General features: G+C 57.5%; 1 protein-coding gene across 1 annotated transcript; it reads left to right on the top strand.

Annotated features, from left to right (window-relative positions):
- Window positions 1-9,581: 9,581 nt before the first annotated feature.
- Window positions 9,582-14,042, top strand: FOXF1 (forkhead box F1). The gene is made up of 2 exons (XM_059151686.1): window positions 9,582-11,142; window positions 12,573-14,042. The coding sequence occupies exons 1-2, from the start codon at window positions 10,014-10,016 to the stop codon at window positions 12,731-12,733; spliced, it is 1,290 nt and encodes a 429-aa protein (XP_059007669.1). The 5' UTR covers window positions 9,582-10,013; the 3' UTR covers window positions 12,734-14,042.
- The last annotated feature ends 10,304 nt before the right edge of the window (window positions 14,043-24,346 follow it).

The raw sequence follows: 24,346 nt of genomic DNA, 5'->3' as shown, positions 1-24,346 counted from the left end.
CAGTCTCCCCTCTTCTTCCAGATTAGCCAACGGAGCCCAGAATTGGGACCCCTTATTGCTCTCACGGCAGGGAAGGAGGTATCTTTTAACGGATCCCACATTGACTGAGCTCTCGCTGCCTGTGCCGCGCCTTGCTCTCCCGCCTGTGAAATGGGCTCCACCGCACCAGCAACTCACGCGGCTCCTAGCTTGGTGCTGGACACGGGAGGCGCTCAGGGCTTCCCTGACCACAGCACTTATTCTCACTGCGTCTCCCCTGAAGAGATACCTTCATTTCTGCCATCATGCAAATGTGAAAGGGGGTCCAGAGAATTTAAGAAGCTTCCCAGAGGTCACACAGCTGGCCTGGCAGGGAGGCAGGACTCTAACTCAGGTCTTCGCCAACCAGGCAATGTGCCCCGGGCAGGCTCCCCCCCCCCGCCCCCCCCAATAGCAGGGACTGGAGAGGGTGACCAGGGACTAGGTATGGCCAGTGGTGGGCGGGCACATCTGAGACCTCATCATTATTCTGTAAAAGAAAGTCCAATTCTGGGCCAGAGGCAGGTCCCCTCCAACCCAGCACTCTTCTCCCTGAGGCCGGCGCCACAATTCTAAGGCACTTTCACAACCGTCTTGCCCAGGGTAGCCCATTTCACCGATGACGATGGAGCCCACAGAAGAAGGGACCTGTCCCAAGTCACATGGGCCGATTCTCCAATTTGTGTTCACTCCACCAAAGCTCTGGTCCTGTCAAACCAAGTCCCTAGACAGGGGCTACATAGGCTTTTGGAACCTCCAAGAGAAAGGGACAAGGCATCTTAACCCCCTAGATCCGCAAACACAAGGGCTGAGGGAGCACCCCCAGTAACAGCAACCCCAGTTAACAGTTACTCACGGGTCGAATCTTCTCAGTACCCAGGAGGAGCTACTGTCAACTGTTTTCGTTCTGCAGATGGGGAGACCGAGGCACAGAGAGGCAGGGCCACCAGCCCCAGTCACCCAGCAAGGGAGCCAAGTCTCAATCAGGTGGAACTTGCTTTCCCAAAACCTCTCTCTGCCCTGGTTGCCACTCAGGACCCCCACTCACCTCACCACCCTCCCGGACCTGGCATGGGGCACTTCCAGCCTTTCTCAACCGGTCCTCAGTCCAGCTCTGTGGATGGGTACTGACCTCATCGGTTTCTCCATTTCAAAATGAAGAAACTGAGGCAACGGGAGATGAAACCACTCGCGGGGGCTCTCGGTTCTGTTCTGCCCCTGGCCTCCTTCAAAGGCTTGACTCACACACAGTCCCGGGGACACCGGAAGGGCCCCAATACCCTCCCCACTGTCCTGGGAAAGCCCCACTCTAGGGCTAAAGGGAATGAGGCCCGTGACCTGCTCCCAGGAATACCGTCCTCGGGGAAACATCCGTGTCAGGGCGGCTGCTGACGGTGCCAGGAGCCCCAGAGGGAAATGTGCCCCGTGTGTGCCAGGCTGAGAATGTGCCTCAAGTCCCCTCTCCCTGTCTCTGTCTCTCTCCCTCCCTTCTCTCTCGGCTTCTTTCTCTCGGCTCCCTTCCCTCCCCCTCCCTCCCCTCCCCCCTCCCTCCCTCCTCCCTCCCCCCCCTCCTTCTTACAAACATTCCTCACCCCAGTCCGGAGCTCCCTGCCCGCCTGACCCCGCTGGTGTTCCACAGGCCGTCCTCCCCAGCGGAGCCCACCATTCCTCTAGTGTCTGTCCCCGTCTCTCTTCCCGGTGTGTGAGCCGATTTCCCACGATCGGAATATGCTTCTTGAGCTCCTTCGCCGTGTCTCTGACCCTCGGTGTTTCTGGGTTCGAATGACCGAACCCCCCGGGTCCCTCTCTGAGGAGAGGCAGGGGTCCATGTGTTCCAGGCACTCCTGCCTTTCTGCTCTAGGTGCACAGGCCCAGCGGCCCAGCACCCCGCGCTGTTCGGACTCTGCGGGAGCTGGGCCCCCTCCCCTGCGTCATGCACAGACAAGAGCGGCCCCTCCGGTCCCTCCTGCAGGAAACAGGCCCAGCAGAGCTACGCCAGTCCTCTGTGTCCACACACAGGTCTTTCCAGGGTCCTTGCAGCAGCAGAGTTACAACCCGGCTGGGACAAAAGGACTCAGCCAGACCACAGGGGATGTGTGGGAAGCGGGTGTCACCTCCGTTTTCTGAGCAAACCCTGGACTATGGGCCGAGCCCCCCCCCCCCCCCGCAGGTACAGCCCCTCCCTCCGACCATCCCCCCCTTCGCGGTACCACAGCTGGGCAGATTTTGTTTTCTCCCCCCAAATAACACTTATTTTCATCATTTTTACCGCCCCCTGAATGGAAATAGAGCACCACTGCCTATAAATGGAGACCAATGGGCACATTCCGCCCGCACACTCGGGCCGGGAGCAAACTGCTGCTTTTGATTAAGGAACACATCTGAGGTCTTCCCTGCATCTCCCCACCTTGCCTGGCCCCCAGCTCCCTGACCTCACACGGTTCCAGCGCCCTCCTCCTCACAGTGTGTGTGTGGGGGGGGGAGTGTGCGTCTGCGTGTGTGTGCTCTACTCTCCCTCAACTCAGAGAAACACAAAATACCTGGCCCTTGAAATTTAATTCATATTTTCCTTTTGGTGTGTTTCTTTTTGGAACGTCACACAGAATGCATTTGCATCCCCCGCGCCCCGCCCCGCCCCGCCCCTCCCAACCCAGGATTTAACTCCACTGGGAGCCCCACCCTTTGAGTCCGGGAGGGGCAAAGCCCCTTCCTCAGGCTGTACCTTCTGGGTATCAGTTTTCTCTCCTTCCCTGTGGATCCTTTGCTGGAAAACTAAATCTGGGAGATAGCCCTCTCCCCCCACGGGCGCACACACACACACACACACACACACACACACGCGTGCGCCCGTGGGAGAAGGAACCCCTTTGCCCCAACTTTCTGAGCACAGCTGTCCAAGCAGAGAGCTTTAAAATATCCCGGGATGCCTCCGTGGGAAGGAGAGCGGCGGCGGCCCAGGCATCCGGAATGGGAGCACCAGGACGTTCAGTGTCCCGGGAACAGTCTCTGTCTTAGAGCAACAGGCACTGCTAATGCCAGAAAACTCCCGAAAACCTCGCAGGGCAGAGAGCTGTAAATTCCTAGGCTGCCGTGCTGTCAAATATTTCACTGGAGAACGTCATGGAAAATGTGTACTTTTGGGTAAAGTGCCCACACAGAGGGGCGAGCTCAGGGCTACAAGAGCCCCGGCACAGACTTTTTTTTCCATGAATGTGTAAGTGTCTCTAATGTGCCGCTGAGCGGGGACCGACTATCTGTCAGGGCTGGGCGTGTGGCTGACTCGCCCCACAGCTGCTCCTCCCGCGGCCCTGGTGGTCCCCAGAGGTGAGGTTTCCAAGCCCCGTCTGTGCAGAGGGCACTCTCTCCTCTGCACCTCAGGGCCCCTCATGGAGAGCCTGGGAGGCGGGGGCCAGAATATGGTTTGCTGCTGACCAGAGGGCAGAACAGGGCCGTGGGTTTAGAGTTTGGCTCGGTGGCCCTGAGTACAGGTGAGGACCGCCCCCGAGAATGAGGCGGGCACTGCGCTCGGCTTCTCGGGCGGCCGCAGCCGTCCCCTGCACTGGGGCTCTCCGCAGTCGGTGCTCATTCCACAAGGTCCAGAGCCCACGGCCTCTTGTGATGGACACAGGAGCACATCATCGCCACATCTCGAGTTCACTCCGAGAACCACCACCCCTGCCAGCAGGACGGGGTGCAGAAAAGTCACTCCACTGCCAGAAGAGTAAAGTCGGAGAGTCACTGCCCTTCTGAGACGGGGCCTGAGATGAGCAAGGAACGCCTCCCAGAGCCGCAGTTTTAGGTGGTAGTGACCGGCCGGGGCACACAGGCCCGGGTGTTAGCGGCGTGACCCCTGCAGGGTCGCTCCGTGTGTTAGATCACACGCGAAGCCCCGACATCTGTCTGCTCTGTGATTCGCGCTCCAGCGACCACGCTGGCTGCCGAGTCTCCTCGCCTCACCGTGTACCCAGGACGCCTCTGGTGCACCAGCGTCTCTCCCACGATGCCCTGTGTGCACGCGCACCAACGCGTGCGTGCTGTACAAGGTTCGTGCGAGTCGCCCATGAGGACACACGCAACCCTGACAGTGGTCTACGGAATTCTAAATCACGTGGTCCGAAGAGCCTCTGCAGTCCTGCGTCCGAGCCCACAGCTGCCGCGTGCGAGGGATGTGCTGTGCTGCACACGGTCCGGGACTGTCCCTATGTGGAACACTGCAGAGTACACTCGCATATTCTACACACATACTGAGTTCTACTGACCGAATCTGACAGTAGCCGCACAGGAAGCTACCGCACCACACTCCTGTCCCCGGAGCCTCCGCACGGATGCGAGTTAGATGTGTGTTCTTCAGGCTCTTCTGTACACACAGACCTGGTGATGCACACCTGCCCGACACGGCAGTGCCCACAGGACACGCCGGCATGGACCTCATCTTACTCTACTCCGGGCCTTTTTATTGCAGGTTTCTCTCTCTGTCTCTCATTTTTTTTTTTTTTTTTTAAAGTAAACTTCCCAACATGGGCCTCAAACTCATGACCCTGAAATCAAGAGTCACATGCTTTACCGGCTAAGGCAGCCAGGCACCCCGTGTCCTGCGTGGTCCACCTCCCCGGGAGGACATTCTACACGTTGGCCAGCATCATATGTGTGCACATCTGGCGCCTGCAGAGAAACATCCCACGCATTTTGTGCACAAATCATCCTATTAGCCGGGGGTGGTGGGGTGGGGGGTGGATGCTCTGTCTCCTGACCCTGACATTTCTCCCCACAGTCCCCTGTCCCCAGGGTCACACTTTTCACCCACAGATACCTCACCACCGTCCCCAACTCCAGACCTCCCTACTGACTCTGCCAGGCCAGGTGGCTTCCGAAACTGCCCAGTGCCCACCTCAGGTCTGGGCCCCGCCTGCCCTACCTTCTGTTGCCTTTGGACACCGCCTGGAAGGGGTTGGAGGGAGGAGGGGCAAGGGAGGCTCAGGCCCCTCACTAATGCAGAGCAGGGATAGTGGGGGACAGGGTGGCTGCCCTCTCGGTGGGTGGTCGGCTGCTGCCAGCGCCCCAGCCCCCTCCCACTGGGCCGGCACAATCCGAGCTGGATCTGGTTCCCTGCTCGGGTTACGGCGCACTCTCCGCCAGGGCGGCTTCACTTAAGCAATTAGCCAGTAAAAATACCTTGGGCTTGGGGAGTGGGAGACCCGGCAGGCTTGTCTGTTTTTACACCCCCACCCCAATGTAGGATTCCTGGGGCCAAAGCTGGGGGCATAGATCTGATTTGGGATGGGAAGGGTGTCTTTATGGATCTTTAAGCTAAGAGCAAAAGCTGCCCACATCCCTGTCTGTATTTTCTTCACTGTCCCATGGGCTGGGCCCCTGGGACTTTGTTTCCGTCTCTACCTAAGTCTTTCTCTGTACAGGCTCAACGCCTGCAACAGCCCAACAGCCCTGAGAAGAGGTGCGCCATTTGTCCCCTTCTTAGATGAAAAACCTACAGTGCACAGCACGATGACAGCTAACGATACTGTTAACATATGCTCGAATGTTGCAAGACAGGAAATCTTAAATGCTCTCACACACAAAAGAAACAGTAACTACGTGACGGGATAGAGATATCTTAAAGGAATGAGGAGGGCATGGTGGTGATAATTTTGCAACACATAAATGTATTCAATCGGCACACTGTATCAGCACACTTGAATTTACACGATGTTATGTGTCTATTTTATCTTAATAAAGCTGTTAAAAAAAAAAAAAAACAACAACAGCCCACAACCACCTCCCCTTACCAATAAACGAAGGCACAAAGATTTTATGCAACATCCGTACAGGGTGAATGCTGCATTCAAATCCGGATGTTCCCAGTGTGCGGGCAGAGGGTCTCTGGCTTTTCCACTGCAGACCCTGGCTCTCCCTGTGGCTTAACTCCTGGTTCCTGGGACAGCTCTGAATTTGCATCCTGGCTCTGCAGGGTGACGCAGGGCCTGGGATAACCAGAGCTGGGGACACATCTGTAAAGGGAGGGATAATATTGACCTCTTGGGGGCTTCTGTGAAGAGTAAGCAAATATCCTTGGGTCATTTAACCTTGGTCCTGGGCTCATAGATGGGAGGTAGTGGGTTCATGGACAGGCTCCAGCTCTTTGGTGAGACCTGGAAAAACCATTCTATGAATGTCGCAGGTATGCGCCTTGCCTTCTGGGGTTGGGAGGGTGGAGGGGGTCTGGTTTTCAGTGGTCTGTCAAAAGGGATTCACAGCCCATGGAAAGGTTAAGAACATCCAAGGGGTGTTGATAAGGCAGCGAACAGCACCTGGCGGCCAGTAGTCCGGTGTGCAAAGTCCTGTTCCTGACACTGCGTCTGCGACAGCTGCTACGATTTCATCGCCGGCTCCCCAAAGGACCTCTCTGCGCCTGTGTGCCTGGGAAGCCAGGAGCTGGCACGGGGGTGCCCCAAAAGCTTTTCTAAACTCACTCTCTCTACACTCCACCTGCACTGAAGCTTCTGGGGGAGGGTCTCCTCTTGGGGGTAGAGAGAAAAGATGGAGAGGTCTTCCCTTGGCAGCCCTGGCTAACCCAGGCTAGGTCCCTGGTGGGCCTCAGTTTCCCCACTTCAAAATGCAAGATCAAGTGATACTTCTCCGGCTAACTTGAGAGCTGAGAGCCTCCTCTCTGAGCACACAGAAAAGCCCTCCTTGCTATGGATGTGGTTTTTCCTAGAATTGGAGGGGGGTCCCCTACAAATTACAGAGCTGAGAGCTCATTTCCCCTCCGCTCCTTCTCACATTCCCCCGTTTACCTCCCTCCTGGGTGGAGATCAGGGGTTGGAAAGAGCCTCCATCTGCTGCGTTGCTGAGGATCCCAGCCACTCAGCCCCTGTCCTTGGACAAGGTAACTGCTGCCCCTTCCCTGCAAAGTCTGGTTTGCTGTCAGAGCCCGAGGGGCAAGTGGAGGCCAGGCAGGGCCCCAAGTCCACACTTCCTCCCTAGGAAGGCAGGAGCTCCCCCATCCCAAAACACACAGGAGCCCCCAGGGGAGCCAGTGAAAGACCCCCATGTGCTGGAGGGAGGAAAGGATCTGGGGTTTAGCCAAAGATGGCATCTGAGGCCCCTCCCAACTGGAGAGGACCCAGGAGGGAAGAGGCTACTGGGAAAAATCTCCCGCAATTTCAAGTCTGTGGAGCCCCCTCACTTTGAAGGCAGACTGTCAGACTCACGGAGGCACTGCTCCCGATTTCTGAGAGCCTGAGAGCCGCAGGGTACTGCTGCACCCTTAGCAGGCTGGGGAATGGGGCAGCCTCTCCCTCAGGCCTCTCGACTGAATGCCAGATGTGCTCCCAGCAGCTGGCGGTAGCGACCCTTTCTCGGAACTTCCCTCCCAGCACCGCCAGGGCCTCCTAGCCTGCAGCTGCCGTTTAGCAAAAAATAAAAAATAAATTTAAAAAGTGATGGAAAGAGAACGTAGTAAGAACGCGTGCGAGCGTGGACATGTGTACCCGCGAATGGAGCGGCTGTGCGTGGGCGAACGCGCAGTGCAGGAGTGTGTGCGCTTCACCCACAGCGTGTCCTCTGCGGAGGGCAGGCCTGTGCTTTTTCAAGCGAGGGTTGGGGCGCCTAAGCTGTGTGAGGGGTATTCACTAAGGCGCACTGGCGGCTACGCGCGGCCTCAGGGTCTCTGAGGTCCGTGGATGCCGGCTGGGCCGTGTGAAATGGGGGTGGATCCGCGGGGGCGCATTCTCCTGCGCGAAGATACAGCCACACACAAACTTGGTCACATCCCACGCACCCTTCCCCTAGGCCGGGGAGCCCGGCGGAAGCGGAGTGCGGAGAAGTCGACTCAATCGGCTTCCGCGAGCGCCGCTCGGCCTGGAAAGCTAGCGACCGCTGGGCGCGTTTCGCCTTGCGACCCCCAGCTCCTCGCACAGACGTGCCAGGCGCCCCGAAGGCGACGAGGCGTCTACCGCCGAGGCTGAAGGCGTCTGAGCAAGGAGGGGGGACAGCGGGGGACAAGGAAGCCAGAGAAACCCGAGAGGACAGTGGGCTTTGAAAAGCGCCGCGGGGCAGGCGCACTCTGAGCCTCCCGGCACTCCCGGCATCTGTGTTTTGTCCAGGCTCCTGCCAGGGCAAGGCATCTAGGCTTCCCGAGACGACCCTGGAAAACTGCCCTCTCCTCCCTCCGCCCGACCCAGGGCCAGGGCCAGAGAGGCTGGGCTCGGTGTCCTGCAGTCAGCGCGCGAACAGCACTCACCTGGGTCCCCGCTTGCCGTGTTGCGCCCAGCTCCTGCGCGGTTCCGCGCTCGGCGCCACTGTCCTCCCCCCCAGCCCTAGCCCGCACCCCAGCACCGCCAGGGAAGGCGTGCGTGCGAGCCCCCTGCTGCGGACAGCCTGGCGCGAGAGGGCCGCCCGGGCCTGTGCTCCCCGCCCGCGCAGACTGCTTTCCGGAACCTGGCCTGGCGCGCAGTGTCAGAGGCCCCGCGGCGGCGGCAGGCCGAACCCACAGGGGCATTAGGCCAACTCCCCCCGCGCACGCGGAATTCTCTATTATTATTATTAAAGAATCCCCAGAACGTGTTTACGTTGAGCCGTATAAACTTCCTGCCAGGGCCTTTACCATCTATGAGAAATCGGAACCTGTTCTTGGAAAGTGGGGACACCGGAGCTGCGGGGCCAAATGGGCGGATTTTCATTGTGTGCGTGTGTTGGGGGCGGTGGGGACCGGGTACAATGTGGTTCAGATCCGAACGTGGCTAGTGTCCACGTGAATGAGAACTGGTGAGAATGTAAGTTCCTGTGGTCTTATTCTGTCCCGGTGAGTGAGCGCATTACTTGGGGCGCACGTGCCTGAGCGACGTGTGTGCGTGAGTGGGAAGGCACGCGTGAGTCTGAGAAGGCACACAGGAGTATGAGTTTTCACTTCTGACTCTTCGTAATTTGCCGGATTTGCACGTGCACCAATGCATGCGTGTGTGCGCACGAATGAGCAAATGAGCGGGGCCGCTTGTTCCGGGAAGCCCGTGTGGTCTCGGCCCCCCCAGGGCCGGCGGTTCTCACTCGCTCCCGCCCGGTCGGCGGAGCCCGAGACAAAGCGGCAGCGACCCGCCCTGAGCTTTCGTTTTCCGCCCGTGCTCGGCTCCCGCGGCTGCCCGCCCGCTCGCGCGCTTCTGGGCGAGTCCAAAAAGTCCCAGGCGCGGCGCAGTCCTTCCCGGGGCGGGGAGAGTGGGTAGGCGGTCCCTCACGGGAACAGACGCCCGCTGGCCGCGGGGACCCGTGGCCGAGCCGGCTGTGCCCGCGGTGGCCACGGCCCGGTACCCGCTGCCGCCGCTGCAGTTGCGATCTGCCACCCGGCTGTGCGCGTCCGGGGAGACCCGGGGTGTCCGCGCCTCCGAGCGGGGAAGGCGGGGAGCGGGGGTGGGGGGGCGCTGCGCAGAACGGGGCAGAGCCGCGGGCGGAGGGCGCATTAACACTTGCTCGCCAGGTTGGTGGAGGCGGGGCGGTTTTGCTGGCGGCCGCGGGGCGCCGAGGGTGGGGGCCCTTTAAGCGCCCACCGACGCTGGCCGGAGGGGGGCGGGGGGGGGGGAGGGAACTCCTGGAGGGTCTTAGGCCGGCCCTCAAGACGCCGCAGAGAGAAGATGCAGTGAGGGCGGCCTGGCTGGAGCCGTGGAGCCGAGCGCCACGGGTGGCAAGGGCCAAGTGCTGTTCCCCGCGGGGGCGCACGGCCGCAGGCCCCGGAGGTGGGGCCTTCCCCAAAGAACCGGCGACGGAGGTGGGGGGGGGGGCTTCCTCGTGGCCACGGCCGGGGCTGCAAAGAGGCTGCCCCTCAGCCTCCGTTGGGCTCCTTCCCTAGTGGGAGGGCGAGAGGGAAAGAGGGAGGAGAGAGAGGAGGGGGAGGAGGAGCTGGGGAGAGGGGGCTCCGCGCCAACCGCCGGCGGAGCCAGCCGCTCCTCGGGGAGGACGGGTGGGCGGGGGAGGGCGCGCCGAGGCCCGCTCCGGAGCAGTGGCCGCGGATGACGGCAGAGGTGCAGCCAGCCCCGCGCGCGCAGCCCCCTCCCCCTCGCCCTCCTCCCCCCCCTCCTCTTCCTCCTCCTCCTCCTCCTCCCGGCTCGTCGGCGGCGCAGAGCAGCGGCGGCAGCGGCGGCGGCGGCAGCAGCCACCCGATGTCTTCGGCGCCCGAGAAGCAGCAGCCACCGCACGGCGGCGGCGGCGGCGGCGGCGGGGGAGGCGGCACGGCCATGGACCCCGCGTCGTCCGGCCCGTCCAAGGCCAAGAAGACCAACGCCGGCATCCGGCGCCCGGAGAAGCCGCCCTACTCGTACATCGCGCTCATCGTCATGGCCATCCAGAGCTCGCCCACCAAGCGCCTGACGCTCAGCGAGATCTACCAGTTCCTGCAGAGCCGCTTCCCCTTCTTCCGCGGCTCCTACCAGGGCTGGAAGAACTCCGTGCGCCACAACCTCTCTCTCAACGAGTGCTTCATCAAGCTGCCCAAGGGCCTTGGGCGGCCTGGTAAAGGCCACTACTGGACCATCGACCCGGCCAGCGAGTTCATGTTCGAGGAGGGTTCCTTTCGGCGGCGGCCGCGCGGCTTCCGAAGGAAATGCCAGGCGCTCAAGCCCATGTACAGCATGATGAACGGGCTCGGCTTCAACCACCTCCCGGACACCTACGGCTTCCAGAGCTCTGCCGGCGGCCTCTCGTGCCCGCCCAACAGTCTGGCGCTGGAGGGCAGCCTGGGCATGATGAACGGCCACTTGCCGGGCAACGTGGACGGCATGGCTTTGCCCAGCCACTCGGTGCCACACCTGCCCGCAAACGGCGGGCACTCGTACATGGGCAGCTGTGGCGGCGCAGCGGCGGGTGAGTACCCGCACCACGACAGCTCGGTGCCCGCCTCCCCTTTGCTGCCTGCAACCGCCAGCGGGGTCATGGAGCCGCACGCAGTCTACTCAGGCTCCACGGCCGCCTGGCCGCCCTCGGCCTCTGCAGCCCTCAACAGCGGCGCCTCCTACATCAAGCAGCAGCCCCTGTCCCCCTGCAATCCCGCGGCCAACCCCCTGTCTGGCAGCCTCTCCACGCACTCCCTGGACCAGCCGTATCTACACCAGAACAGTCACAACGCCCCAGCTGAGTTGCAAGGTGAGTGGGGAGACCAGGGCTGTCCTAGTCCTGGGGGACTCTGACATCTGTCAGTGCACGGAATCCAGCCCCCAAACTGCTGGCCGCCGTGGGCGAGGGCTCCTTGCCACTTCTGTGGGGTGCCAACCCCACGACTCCGGGGAGGCCCCAGCTCTCCAGAGTATCTCTGTCCTGCACACCACCCTTTGAATGGTGGCAGTTTGGGTCCAGATAATTGTTCTCCTCTTGGGCTCCATCTCCTAGCCGCTGGTGGTCCCTAGCCTGGCCAAGAGACCCCTTTCTAACAAAAAGACTCAGACCCCGATATTCTACATCTCTTTAAGCCCTTACCCCCCTCACGCCTCATCAAGTTCCCAGGATGGAGCCCAAGCCCAGTCTTGGCCAGCTGGCTGGGCCTTCCCTGGAATCGCCACCGGAAAGCTGCGTGGACAGAAAGGAAGAGTTAGGCCCGAAGCTGCCTGGGCTGGGTGCTCAGCGGCCCGGCAGCCCAGCCTCCCAAGGAACCAAGGCTGGCTGTGGGACAGCTGAGCTGGGGGACATTTTGTAGGGATAGAGGCAGAGAGGAGCTGTGGCCAGGCCCAGAGCAAGAGTTAGAGGCGCAGGCCCCACAGACTCTCTGTTTCCGAGGATCCGGGCTTTGTGTGGCAGGTACACTCCTCCCCGCCCCTCCGAGGAGGAGACGCAGCAGAGTGCGCCCTTCGGGCCTCTCCTCTCTGCACCCACCAGCCTCTCCCGGCCTGGGTCTGAAAAGGGCGCTCAGGAGCTCAGCAGGGCCAGTCAGGGCTCAGCTGTCAGCTGCCCCCGCGAGGCAGGAGCGGGTCCGGTGGTTGGAAGGCCGGAGGGCGGTCTCTCCGCAGGGATCTCCTGGCTGGGGCTGTTTCAAACTCCCAGGCTCTGGCTGCCTCTCCACCCGCTGCGGGGAGGGAGGTGTTCTCGGAGGGGCCCTTCCCCTGGGTAAGGCACCAGGGGCACCAGGGTCTCTGCAGGCTTTGAGGTTGGGAGGTAGATGCCCCAGGGCCCGGCACAGGCCTTGGGCTGGCCATGGAAGCGGAGACCAGACTCTCCTTGAGATCTGCTGGCCCGTGAGAGCCTCCTCACCCCTTCCCCTTCAGCCTCAGGGAGCCCCAGCCTGGAGCTCTGATGTCCAAGGCGATAGAGGCCCCCACAGTGGGCACCCAGGGAGCAACGGTCATCCCTGGGGTCCTGGGATCTTGTGCTGGAGCACAGAGCCCAGGGCCTGGAATCTGGGGCTGCCTGGATCCGCCTGAGGCCGGAACTCTGGGAGTCTGGCACCTCGGTGGGACGTAGGGAGGCAACAGAGCCCTGCCCTGGGGCCCTGCGCTGGAGCCGGGTGGCGCTGCTTCTCCGCCTGGAGCCCTGCGTCCCTGACCCTAACTCTGCTCCCTGCCCTCCTCTTGCCTCCTTCCCAGGCATCCCGAGGTATCACTCCCAGTCCCCCGGCATGTGTGACCGCAAGGAGTTCGTCTTCTCCTTCAACACCATGGCGCCCTCGTCCATGCACTCGGCCGGCAGTGGCTCCTACTACCACCAGCAGGTCACCTACCAAGACATCAAGCCCTGTGTGATGTGAGACCACAGCGAGCAGGCCCCACCGGCCCGGGCGGCCTGGCGCAGGGATCTGGAACGCATTGCAAGAAACTGCTTTATTCTTGAGGTATAACCATAGGCAGAAGACAGGGTTTGACCCCTACCCACCTGGATTATTTGGAAAGAAATCCCCAAGGCAAAGACGCAGCACGGCGGTCAGCACCTCCTCCCCCACTTCTTCAAAAGATTAACAAATGGTGGCTGTGGGGTCCGTCTGACCGCAGCTGTTGGTAAATAAGTATCTGGTTTTGATCCAGTCGAAGGCGGCCGAGACGGTGCTGTGTTGGGGGGACCCTCAACATCCAAACGAGAATTCTGCTGAGGCCTCTCCCCGCTTTCCCTCCAATGGCAGAAGTGGGGGAAGGTTTTCAGAAGAAAGGCCAGCATGTGAGACCATCATTATCAAATACTTTATTTTTTCGTCGAGTATTTATCTTTTTATTTTTAATTTTTTTTTTTGAAAGAATGTCTTGGAATGCGCAAGTCTCCTCTTAGAGCCGTGTTTGGCAGGGAAGGGGGGCAAGAAATCCCATCTCCCTCCCCATCTCGGAAGCCCTCCAGCAACCACAGGTGGATCTTTGTGCGGACTTGCGTTTCCGAAGCCACTGCTCCTCTTACAAAAAGAAACCGGGAGGAGCCCAGCAGCAGGGGCTCCCCGGGCCTCGCCCTCCCCTCACTCTTCCTTGGCCTTCTCGACAGCCCTTTTGGTTTTGTTTCCGATTGCATTTGGACTGTTCCGGCGGGTGTTCGTCTCACAGGACCCAACCGTCTCCCGATCTCTACTGTAAAAACGTGCTGGCGGCAGAGCAAGGGGAGCACCGCGCGGCGCGGGGACAGGGAGGCCGGTGAGCGCACGGATTCAGGATGGCGGCGAAGGCGACGCAGAAAGGTTAAGGCACTTTTTTAAACTATAGCAAGGCTCATCCTGTTATTTATTCTACTTTCTTCCCTAATAATCGAAACACCGCATCGGCTCCTCCGTTTATCAGTATTAATGGTGTAACTTTGTTGGCAATATTTGCCGCGTAGAAATTTTTTTTTTTAGAGGTCCATTGTAAATTTTTGAAACAAAGTCCAATCTGTGTAAAAACAAATTTCCATATGTTTATATAAATATATATATAAAATGAAGGACTAGCCCTTTTTTAGTATTTGGCTGCTGGGGTGCAGCGTTTGTGACACGTATTTTAAATTTCCTTCTGCACTGTATAAAATGACAATTCGAGGATGTTTTGCCTTTTGTGTATTTTTTCCTAAAAAAAGAACAAAAATAAAAATGTATAACATTTGTACATGGCCTTTAACATTGTATCAGCTAGAAATAAAATCACATGAGTATTTTATTGGGATTGGGATGGCAGAGTATCTTCTCAACCCCAGTACACACAGACAGCGGCTTGGCCTCGCCAGCCTTTTCTTATGTAAAATGCGGACGTCTCTGAATCCTTTTTCTTCTCTCTCCCTCTCTCTCTCTCCCCCTTTTCTTCTTCTTTCCATCCTTCGCTTCCGACTGACGTGAGATCTGGACGTGAGGAACGATTTTTCTTGGCTTCTGTTTTTTAAGAAGAGCCCTCTGCCCCTCTAAATGTCATTTCTTGTCTGAGATACATAATCAGATGTTGAAAGAAAAACTGTGCCCCTCCTTTCCTCAGGGAAAGCCGCATAGATATAAGTATATATACGATTTTTTTAACTTTTTCTTTTTTTTTTTTTTGGCCACCAGTGAGAGTTTTACTTGGAGTTTCAGGCTTCACTGTTACCATTTTCTAGCTGTTATAAATTATGAAACAACTTATTTTTTTGTAGAGTTTTGTTTTTGTTTTTTGAGGGTTTTTTGTGGTTTGTTTGTTTGTTTGTTTGTTTTTGGTTCTCTATACTTGTTTTTCCCCAACTCACAAGTGAGTAAAATAGAAGTAAGAAAAAGACCACTGGTGTGAGAGCAAGGTGACAAAAACATTTCCATTCAGGAACATTTCCTCCAAAGTCACTGTGGGGGGCAACACACGGTTTAAAACCTGTGTCTCTAACGGACCACCCTCCTTCCCTACCGATTCCTGCCTACCTAAGAAAACAAACAGTAAAATCACATTGTCCGTGCGGCCATTCAGGACCCACCGCAGTTTCTCCGCGTCGTGGGGTTGCGAGCCTCTGAACCTGGTTCTTCTCAAATTTGACATTTTGGACATGAGGGTAATTTCTCCAGTGCTCTGTTACATCAAAATTATCAAACTCGCCTAGGCAATTAATGTCCCAAACTAACCGCTGTCTATAAAACCGAGATAAAGAGTACAGGAAAAGGCTGGTGACTCCATCCCTGGGGTCTCTGGTGGGCCGAAGCGACGGGGCTGGGGTCTCCCTGCTCAGCAGGCTGCCGCCCACACGCCCCTAGTCCTGCGCTCCGGGAGCATGTCTGCAGCGAGCAGCGACGGCACTGTCCCTTCTGGGGTGGACGCCACCACAGCAGCCCATCAGATCGGTGCCCAGGAAAACAAGGCCGGAGAAAATCCCGCGGGCCTCCAGTGCAGAAACTGTGCTCTGCTCGCATCCAGGCAACAGCCGCAGGCAAGAGTGGGTCTTGTCCTCCCTCTCGCGCTGCGGAGACTGAGCCCCAATTAGGACCTAGGTTCTGGGAAGTGGGGTTGATTAGGAGAAACCCAATGCCTGCCCAGCCGGCAAGCTCCCCAGTCTCCAGCAACGTCTCCAGCCTCTGCGCCCACTCTTTTGCCCCCACAGGACCGCCAGAGATCTACTGCGCGCCCGGACCAGAGACGAGCAGAGGCGAGCCCCGGCTTCCTGCTCCACTCCCCGGCGGCACCTGCGTCTCTGCGGGCTCTCCCATCGCTCCCACATCCTGGCCTGGCTGCGAAGGAGGCACGCAGAGGGGCTGGTGCAGGAAAACCGGCCAGGGACCCATAGGCTGGGCCTGGCCTCCATCTCCCAGTCTGACCCCGCGCCTGGGGATGAGAGAAAAGCCGCCCCCTCCCACCCCCAGGAAAGCTTGGCTTGGAAAGGAGGCAAAAGGGTCTCTGCAGCCATGACACTGCTGTCGCTGCTGCTGCTACTGGTGCCTCGTGTAAACTGCTTGTTTGGGTTGCGTCTTCCCCAGGGCCCGTTTCCCCTGATTTGCAAAGGGTCCAGGGGCAAAGCTCCGACCGCCTGCACAAGAATGTGCTGTGCACGTACAAGCAGCAATCTTAGAAATGTAAAGGCATTTCTGACTCTATTGCAAAACCATGTGCGCTTTGTGCATTTGTATCATTCTACCGTAGGGACATCCTAGGTAGAACTAATTCATAAAACCTGAGCATACCTCAGTGGGGGGGGGGCGGTCTTGGAACAATGCAGTCAAGCTGCTCTAAGTGTATGAATCCCACCCCCCCCCCCAATAAAATGCCTGGAGGTAGGAAGTCGCAAGGGTAATGCCACAGGATTTCTAATTGTGGATTACACATCCCAGGGACGACAGGGTTCTGCTTGGGGAGAGGGGCTGACGTCCTGGGTGTACCCAAGCCTCAGCAGCTGGCCCATCGCAGACCCAGCAGCAGAATTGTCTTGGCGCCCTCCTCGATGCCCAGTCCCAGGCGGGAAGGAACTGCAGGCCCAGCCAGTCCTCACCCCGTGGAGCACCCTCATGCCCACCTCTGGTCCACAACTGGCTAGAAGGCACTCCGGAAATGTGCCTCTGATGGGAAGGTGCCTGGCCCCCCTGTGCCATCAAAGCCCACCTGTCCCAGTTTTCTTCTCCCTTTGCAGCTGGAGAGCTAGGAACAGGAAGGGAGGGGGGGGTGCATAAAGGCCTGGCTCCCTGCCTTCCAAGCACCCACCAGCTGGCAGCTATTCCAGAGACAGTAGAGACGAAGCTACACAATCTCTGCCCTGCCACCACCATACCTGGGCAAGCCCTATCACCTCTGAACCTCAGTTCATCTCTAGCAATACTGACCTTATGACTTATGAAGGGCAGTGGCAAATGTCCTTAGGAGTTCTGTGGTCCCAGACAGGAATGGTCACAAGACCCACCCTGCTTCCCTACAGATCTGTCGAGGGTGCAGGGTGCGTGTGGGGAAGGGTGTGTGCCACGCAAACGGCAAGATTCTGCACTTCCCTAGAGCCTAGACTGGAGGCTTTCCAATGAGTGCTCAGTCTGGGAGCCACGGAGCTCCCCACCTTCTAGCACCCTGCACCTGGAGAGACCCTGCCCCCTTCCCAGGGAGGACCTCTCAACCTCCAGGCCAGAAGACCCCTGAGCCCCATGACTTCATTTCTGATGGTGGTTCTCAGTGTGGAACTGCCCTCATCAGAAACACGCAGGGCGTCCACTCAAACTGCAGACTGGGGAGCATGGCATTGAGAGCTACCTGACTCGACTCTCTGGAAGTGGGACCCAGAACTCCAGTATTCACAGATTCCCAGGGGTCCTGGTGACTGCTTGAGTTTGCAGTCTCTCCCCCAAAGTTCTCTGGACTCCTGAGAAAAGCCCGGGTGAAGGAAGCTCAGCGCGGCCTCTGCTGCCCCCTCCCGCCCAGCTGCCATGGCGGCTCCACGTCCAGACATGCAGCGGACGTTCGTGCTCACCAGGCAGGCTGCATGCTGGCCACGGAAAGCCCTCTTCCCACACACCCTTCTGCCCTTCTTGGGATTCCCTTAGGGAGGTCCTAGGACTACTCCCGCCTTCCAGAGGCAGGAACCAGGCATGGACAGGTCAGGGGGCTTGCTCCAGGCACTGCTAGTAAGAGCTGGAATTTGGAATCAGACCCAAAGCCTCGTCCGTAACTCACTGTGCTTCGCGGCTCCTGGTCACCCACTTTCCTCCAGCTACCAGGCCTAGCGAAAGGGCCAACTGAAATGTGGTCCACAAGACCACGTCTGCTGCTCGTAGGAAAGGTGCAGGTCATATCCCATGGCTTTGGAATAGAGGTCTGGGAAGAAGCAATGGTGACAAGCCTCTCCAAGCATCTTATTAAAACTCCCACACCATGGAGGAAGCATGGGCCATGCGTCCCCACTGTGCTTAGGGCTTAAGGCCACAGGGAAGTGCGCCAGGTCCTCAGACGTCCCCTGAGAAAGGGTAAACTTTGGAAATGCCCCTAGAGCCAGCCACAGATCCGCACACGTTTCTGGGTCCTGCAGTACCTTGGCGTGGTCACTGCTTGTGTGACACAAGCAGCAAGCGCTGCGTGGTCTCCGTTCAAACGGTCAGAGGCCTGGTGAGGCGGCAGCAGGTGTGGGCAGTGGGTATCTGTTAACTCTCCAGGGGTCTTCTCCAGAGTGCCTTTCCTGGGGAGAGGGGACTGTCCCTGGGAGAGAGGCAGCCCAGCGCCTTTGCCCCACCCCGGAAAGCGCATTCCTGGTGGCTTCTCCACGAGGCGGCAGCGCCACCTGCTGTCCATCGCGCAGCTTGTGTTGGGACAACAGCCGACTTCCCAATAAACTCAAGGAAAACAGGTTTCTCCAGAACGTGGGCAGATGTGCACAGAGGAACATGATTTTGAGGATTCAGGCCCTTTGATCTATGTTAAGGGACACATGACCTTGGAGGTGGTAGAGACTAAATATAATCTTTCCCTAATTACACAAGCGATACTGCTTATTTACAATAAACCTTGCAAAGGTGGAAAGAGGGAAGCAAACCACTTCAGACCCTGTCCCGAGACGGCTGTGTTGGTCCCCAAAGATGTCCCCAGGCTCCTGAGAAGCAGAGAGCAAAGATTCTAGCTGACAGAGCAGGGGTCCGAGGGCACGGATTAACTTGCTGAGTTCGTGAGCTCGGGCAGGCGCTTCTCCTCCCTGTGCCTCAGCTTCCCCATATGTGAAGCGGAGGTGACGGTGGGAGGGCGTCTTTCAAAGCACGGCTGTGTGGCTCAAGTGAACTCAAAATTAAAGGCTACGAAGGGCTGACCGGTGAAGAAACCAAGGCACCGAGAGGGAAAACATTCTGAGATCACACAGCGAGGACGTGCCAGAGCTGGATTCACCGCAAATCCTGGTGGGCACAGCTTCACCACCACATTCCTCGACCATTAAATGATCTCTTTGGTGTCCCCCACAAGCCACTATGGCTTCCAGTTCCCCCTGAGGTCCTGGTGGTCGCCAACACATGACCCAGCAACATCTCCCCTCCGGCCAGGCTTCTCCCCGCCCCACCGTCCTCACCTGGGAAGTGGGAGTGTAACACTACGTTCTCCCGAGGCTTGAAGGAGTTAACCCGCCCTCTGGGTCGGGAGGGAGGGTTAGTTTGCTCATAACTCAGCACCTCAGGGCCTGAGTTTATTGCTTCCAAACCATCCCAAGTGCAAAATGTCCACTTTACATGGTCACATGTCAGCTCCCATTTTAACCTTTGTGATTTATGGATGTTGAGAATAAAGGGTTCCATTCACAGGAAGGAATCCTGCCCTGTCAGAGCAACAGGAGTGTGAGCCTGTTTGAAAGATCGCCCAGGCGGTCTCTGGTGAGAAACCAGGACGATGACAAGGCCTGGCGAAGCGGTCGGAGCCCACCGGGGATGGGGGCGGGGGTCCAGAGGGGCCGTACTGCACACCAGGAACAGACGCTTTGCTGCCTCTGGTTCCTCACCGACGAAGGCCGTGGGACACGGGCCACGTCAAGCAACAGAGGCCACACTGGCTCAGCGCCCAGCACACCGTGGGCTTGCAGCGGGGGAAGGAGCTCAGTGACGCACAGATCAGATGTGAGGGCAGCAGGACGGCAGAGCGGACAGCACCCGGGGACCCGCGGCCAGGGATCCCTCGCAGGCTTTTGAAGTGAACAGGCCTGAGTCCAAATGACACTGTGCCTCTGGTGTGCCGTGGGCCTTGGGGAAACCACACCTCCCACATTCCTCTTCTAGAAAACGCCCCTGGTGGTGTCTGCCTCTCTCTACCTCAGGTGACAAGGTGAAGACATGCCACAGGCGGAGAAGGCACACAGACGACCGGCTCTGGCCTGGTCTGCCATCTGTGACACTCTGACTCGGCCTCATTACCCAAAGGCCAGGGGGCTCCTCTTCCTGCACCTGACCAGTTCTGTGAACAGGGATGTCCCCCAAGCGGAATGGAGAAATTTGATGAAATTACGCATTTGTTCATCTACGTATGTAATTTGTTTCTAGATTTTATCCTCGTTAATAAAAATACATATAGTTTATATATGGATATCATGAGATAAACACCATCATACAACTAATTATTGATAAAGAATAAATCAACCTCCAAATTTAAAGGAGCAAAAACCATCCACTTCACCCCTGACCAGTCTGGGCACGGCTCCGTGGAAAGAGCCCTTCTCTGCCTCGGGGGAGTGTCTGCTGAGATGGCCCGGGTGGGGCTGGAGGACCCACTCCCACGGCGGTGCACCCACAAGGCTGCTAAGGGTGAGGTCCGTCCCTCTCCCCATGCGCCTGGCCCCGGGCGAGCCTGGGCTCCCTCACACCGTGGTGGCTGGGCTCCTCCAACCAGTGTCCTAAGAGGCCGCAGTGACCAGTCTCAGGTTCTTCCTCCAAGCCACCAGAGCCACTTAACCGTAACCACACTGTCCCAGAGCAGGTGGGATGCCAAGGGGGTGGACACAGACCCCTTCTCTCCACAGAAGGTGCATCAAAAAAAACCCCTTGGGGCCACATTTTACAACTTCCACGTTCCATTTACAGCAGCTCAGTAAGGGGCACCCGCTGGCTTGGGTGGTGGAGTGCTCAACTCTGTCTCAGGGTTGTGACTTCACACCCCAAGGTGGGTGCACAGATTACTTTTAAAAATCTATGTAAAATAGAAAACAACTCAGCAGATGTGAGCTGTTACCAGGAGCGAAGCATCAGCAGACCCCAGAAGCCAGTGCAGCCGAGGCTGCTGTCCCCTCCCTGAGCAGCAGGCAGCGTGGGGCAGGTGGGCTGCGCCCAGTCAAGAATCACGCCGGGAAGTGACTGAAGTTCACCTCCCCAGCAGCCTCTTCCTCCTGCTTTTACGGATGGGGGTCATGTAAATTTGTTCTGAAGGCTTCCCTGGGACACCCCCACCCCCCCACTTCAAATTTTGTTTCTGAAAATGATCATCGGTCCTTCGGTTTCGGGAGTGTCTGTCCCACTCAGAACACTGGTCGGATCAAGCTGGGTAAAGGGAAATGAACCAGCCCCCGCTCATTTCAGGCCGGAGAAGGCGGTATAGCCCCAGAAGAGGCGTTTGGGAAACAGAGTCCTCTACAAGCCTAGACGAGAAGAGGGGGCACCGCTCCCCAGGAAGGTCAGAGGTGCTGCAGGGAAGCAATCCTCACTGTCGCCCAAAGAGACAGAAAGGTCCATCCTCTCATGCACAGTAAGACCACCTGGCCGAGGCTCCTCAAGTGTGGCGGGAAGGCCTCCTGACCGCTGAGGTCTGCTGTGGGGCAGGGGCAGAAGGCGTGGCGTGCAGGCTTCAGATGTACCACCCCGGGACCTGGCCACAGCTTCTCTGCTGCTCTCCCTGGACGTCTCACCCTCGCCAGCATCCTGCCGCCAACGCCAGCTCTTGGTGGCTTCAGCTCTGCTGGCTCTTCTTGGACACATCTGTTCTCAGCATCCTCGCCTGCAGTCCTGTCGGCACAGGTTTCCTTCCCCTTACGTGGTGCCTGGGGTGAAGCTCGGCGGGGCCACTGGAAGACGACTGCTGAGGCTCCCAGGAGAGCGGGAGGGCCGACCAATGGCCCAGGGGCAGAGGGGCTGGCGGGCCAGATTTTTATAGAAGCTCGTGTTGAAGAGGGTACTTGTTGCATCCGGCAGCATTAAAAAAAAAAAAAAATACTAACTACATAGCTGCTGAAACGTGCCAGTTACCCTGGCTGATGGCAGTATTCCTCGGGGAGCACACTGTGGAGGCTCCCCGGGATTCCGACCCAACCAAAATCGGTTGTTCTGGGGATGGGGGGAGGAATAAGTTCCTCCTTAAATTCAGGGTTTTTTTTGTTTTTAACGATGCTTTTCCCTATCCTGACACTACTGAAGGGATAACTCACTCTCTGGCATTATCCCCAAATTCCTTCATATTTCATGTTTCGACACCGGCTAGCCGGAGTTTACTTGTACGTGTAGTAGGACGTGGCGGCTGCGGCACCTTTTGAAACAGCAGCCGGCAGGTCTCGTCCCGTCTTCCACGAACCCCTCCTCCGTGGGCGGCTCCTCTTCTGTTCCAGCTTCCCACTTGCTTCTGCGCCTTCTGTTCCGCCGCGCTGCTGCAAGCGCTCGCGGGCCGGGCTGCTGTAGCTTCTGGCGTCCCAGGACCGCGCGTGGCCGCCCACCCACACAAGCCCCACCGAAGTCCGCTGCTAGGATCCCGTCAGGGACATGATGTCTACGCACAGGGAGAACCACTATCTTTACAGTATCGAGTTCCCCCAGCGAGAACCCAGCACGTCCTTGGATTCAGACCTTTCCCCCTTTTCAGCAAAATTTTATCATTTTACCCGTCTGAGCCCCAGACAGCTCATTAGGTGTACTCCCAAATTCTTACTAGTTTTTGTTGCTAATGCATTAAAAAGTTTTCATTAAGTCACTGACACTGTTGGGGAAGGTGACAAATTTATAGACTTTCACTGGTTTGGACTCTGAAGACTTCAACACAAAGTCCAATCTTTCTTTAGCTAAAGGTGGTTTTATCTCCTACACTGTTCGTACTTCTGTTCCCTGCACACTGTGAGCATCCTGTGCCTTCAGCTTCCAGCTCATTCTGCGAGCATCGATTCTGGCTTCGGCGGGACTAAGTTTATAACATTTCTTATTTCTAAGAACTGTTTTCCTTACAGTTTATTCTCTTTTTAATGGATAAGACAATCTTCAAATCAGCTTCTGATTCCCGTACTGGCAAGGGTTGACTACTGCTTCGAGATGCTGCCTGTCCTCAGGGGACGGGGGACTCTGGCCTGTGCTCCCATCTAGAGGCGGCCCTCCTCGAGAGTGCACAAGCGGCTTACCGCAGACCTGGCTGGGCACCGCCTCCGGCGGTAGGGACTCCTGGAGCAGCAGGCCGGGCCTCAGCTTCCGTTCTCTGGCCTTCTTGCTGGAGGACTTCCTTCTCTTTTCTCTACGTCACACCTTCTAGTACAAATTTCAATGTTATACCATGCATTTGCACATTTCAAAAATATCTTCACCTATCCCCGAGCAGGAAAGGGCAAAAATTCACTCAACTTTTTTTTATAGAAACGTGAAAACCAGTTTCTGAAAATTTTCAGGAGTACAGAGCAGGTGCAGCCTGGAACTTGCTTGCTTCAAGGCGTCCGTCTTTTTTTCCTACGTGCTCTTCCTTCACACCTCCTGTAACAGGTTTGTGTTGCTGTGCTGTTTACTCACCGGTATTGTGGACTGTATGTTTTCCAGAAATGGGCCAAATGGTTTCTCCTCGGGTTCTGCTTTCTCACTGTGTGGGCACAGACTTCCCTCTCCTCAAACGGGAGGGGCTGCTCCCAGCTGTGATCTAGTCAGCTGGGGGCGGGGGAGGGCTGGGGCTCGGGTTCTCAGGCCGGGGAACAGAAGGGGGTGTGCCTTCCTCCGTCTGGGGAAAAGCCCATACGCCAAGACCAGACAACACCATACCCTGCCTCCCCCGAGGCAGAGAAGGCTCTTCTCCGAGGCCCTTCTAGATGGTGTGCCCAAGAAAAGCCCCTCACAAACATGCTCTCCTGCAAGTTCAGGGCTGCTGCCTCCCCTGCCCACCTCCACTGGTCTCGACACTCTGTAGTCTGGGAAGTGGCTCCAGGGCCATCGCCACCATCACGGATACCCAAGTCTTGGGAACAAAAAGCCAGGTCACTGAGTGCCTGCCTTCTACTGTGAGTGCTCGTCCTGGAGGCCCCGAGAGACTGACTCCAGGCTGTCCACAGCAGGCAAGGAGGGAAGGCGTGCAGGCCGGTACACTTGAGATACTTACATTTCAGGTGCTTGGATCTTGGGTTTTGCTCATACTAAACTATTTCCCACAAATACAAAAACGATGAATTCATTCAGATGATGTGTATATCAATATATCTGGATGATTCTGGGCTAATAATCTGTCCAGATGGACAGCAAAGTCAAGCAAGTTGGCCTAAATGGGAGGGATGATTCAACAGCCTGAGGCAGGCTGGTGTCGGGCACAGGTTGTGCTCCCAGTGCTGCGATCAGGCAACGCTCCTCCCTCTCTTGGCTCTGATGACCTGTCCGTCCATGTCTCCCGTTTTTCCTGGGCTGCTGTGTACCTGCCAGGTGCCCTGACAGCTGGAGCATAGTGCGGGCTGAACAAGACAGCCACAGACTCATTTCCTGATCTCCTGGAGTACCACTCTAATGGTGAAGGATCAATGATAAAGTCAACAAAAACTAAACCAGAATATGTCAAGTGCAGGAAAAAATTATGAGAAGAAAACAGTAACAACAACAAAAATCAAGGCAAACACCCCCTCCCCCCCAAAAACAAAGAATTAGATGACCAGATTCGGGCTTTGGTGTCTGAGCTAAGTGCCGGGTGACAAAACGAAATCAGCCATGCTCATGGGGGAGATGGTTCGGGCAAAGAAAAGTGGGCCCAAAAGCCCAAAGGAAAGGTGCTAGCCTGTTTTTCAGGTTTGTTTGTTTTATTTTTAAAGATTTTATTGA

The sequence above is a fragment of the Mustela lutreola genome, chromosome 16 (assembly GCF_030435805.1).
Source record: "Mustela lutreola isolate mMusLut2 chromosome 16, mMusLut2.pri, whole genome shotgun sequence".
NCBI classification, from domain to species: domain Eukaryota; kingdom Metazoa; phylum Chordata; class Mammalia; order Carnivora; family Mustelidae; genus Mustela; species Mustela lutreola.
The sequence above is the reverse complement of the archived record's forward strand: the minus strand, read 5'-3'. Positions and strand labels throughout refer to the sequence as shown.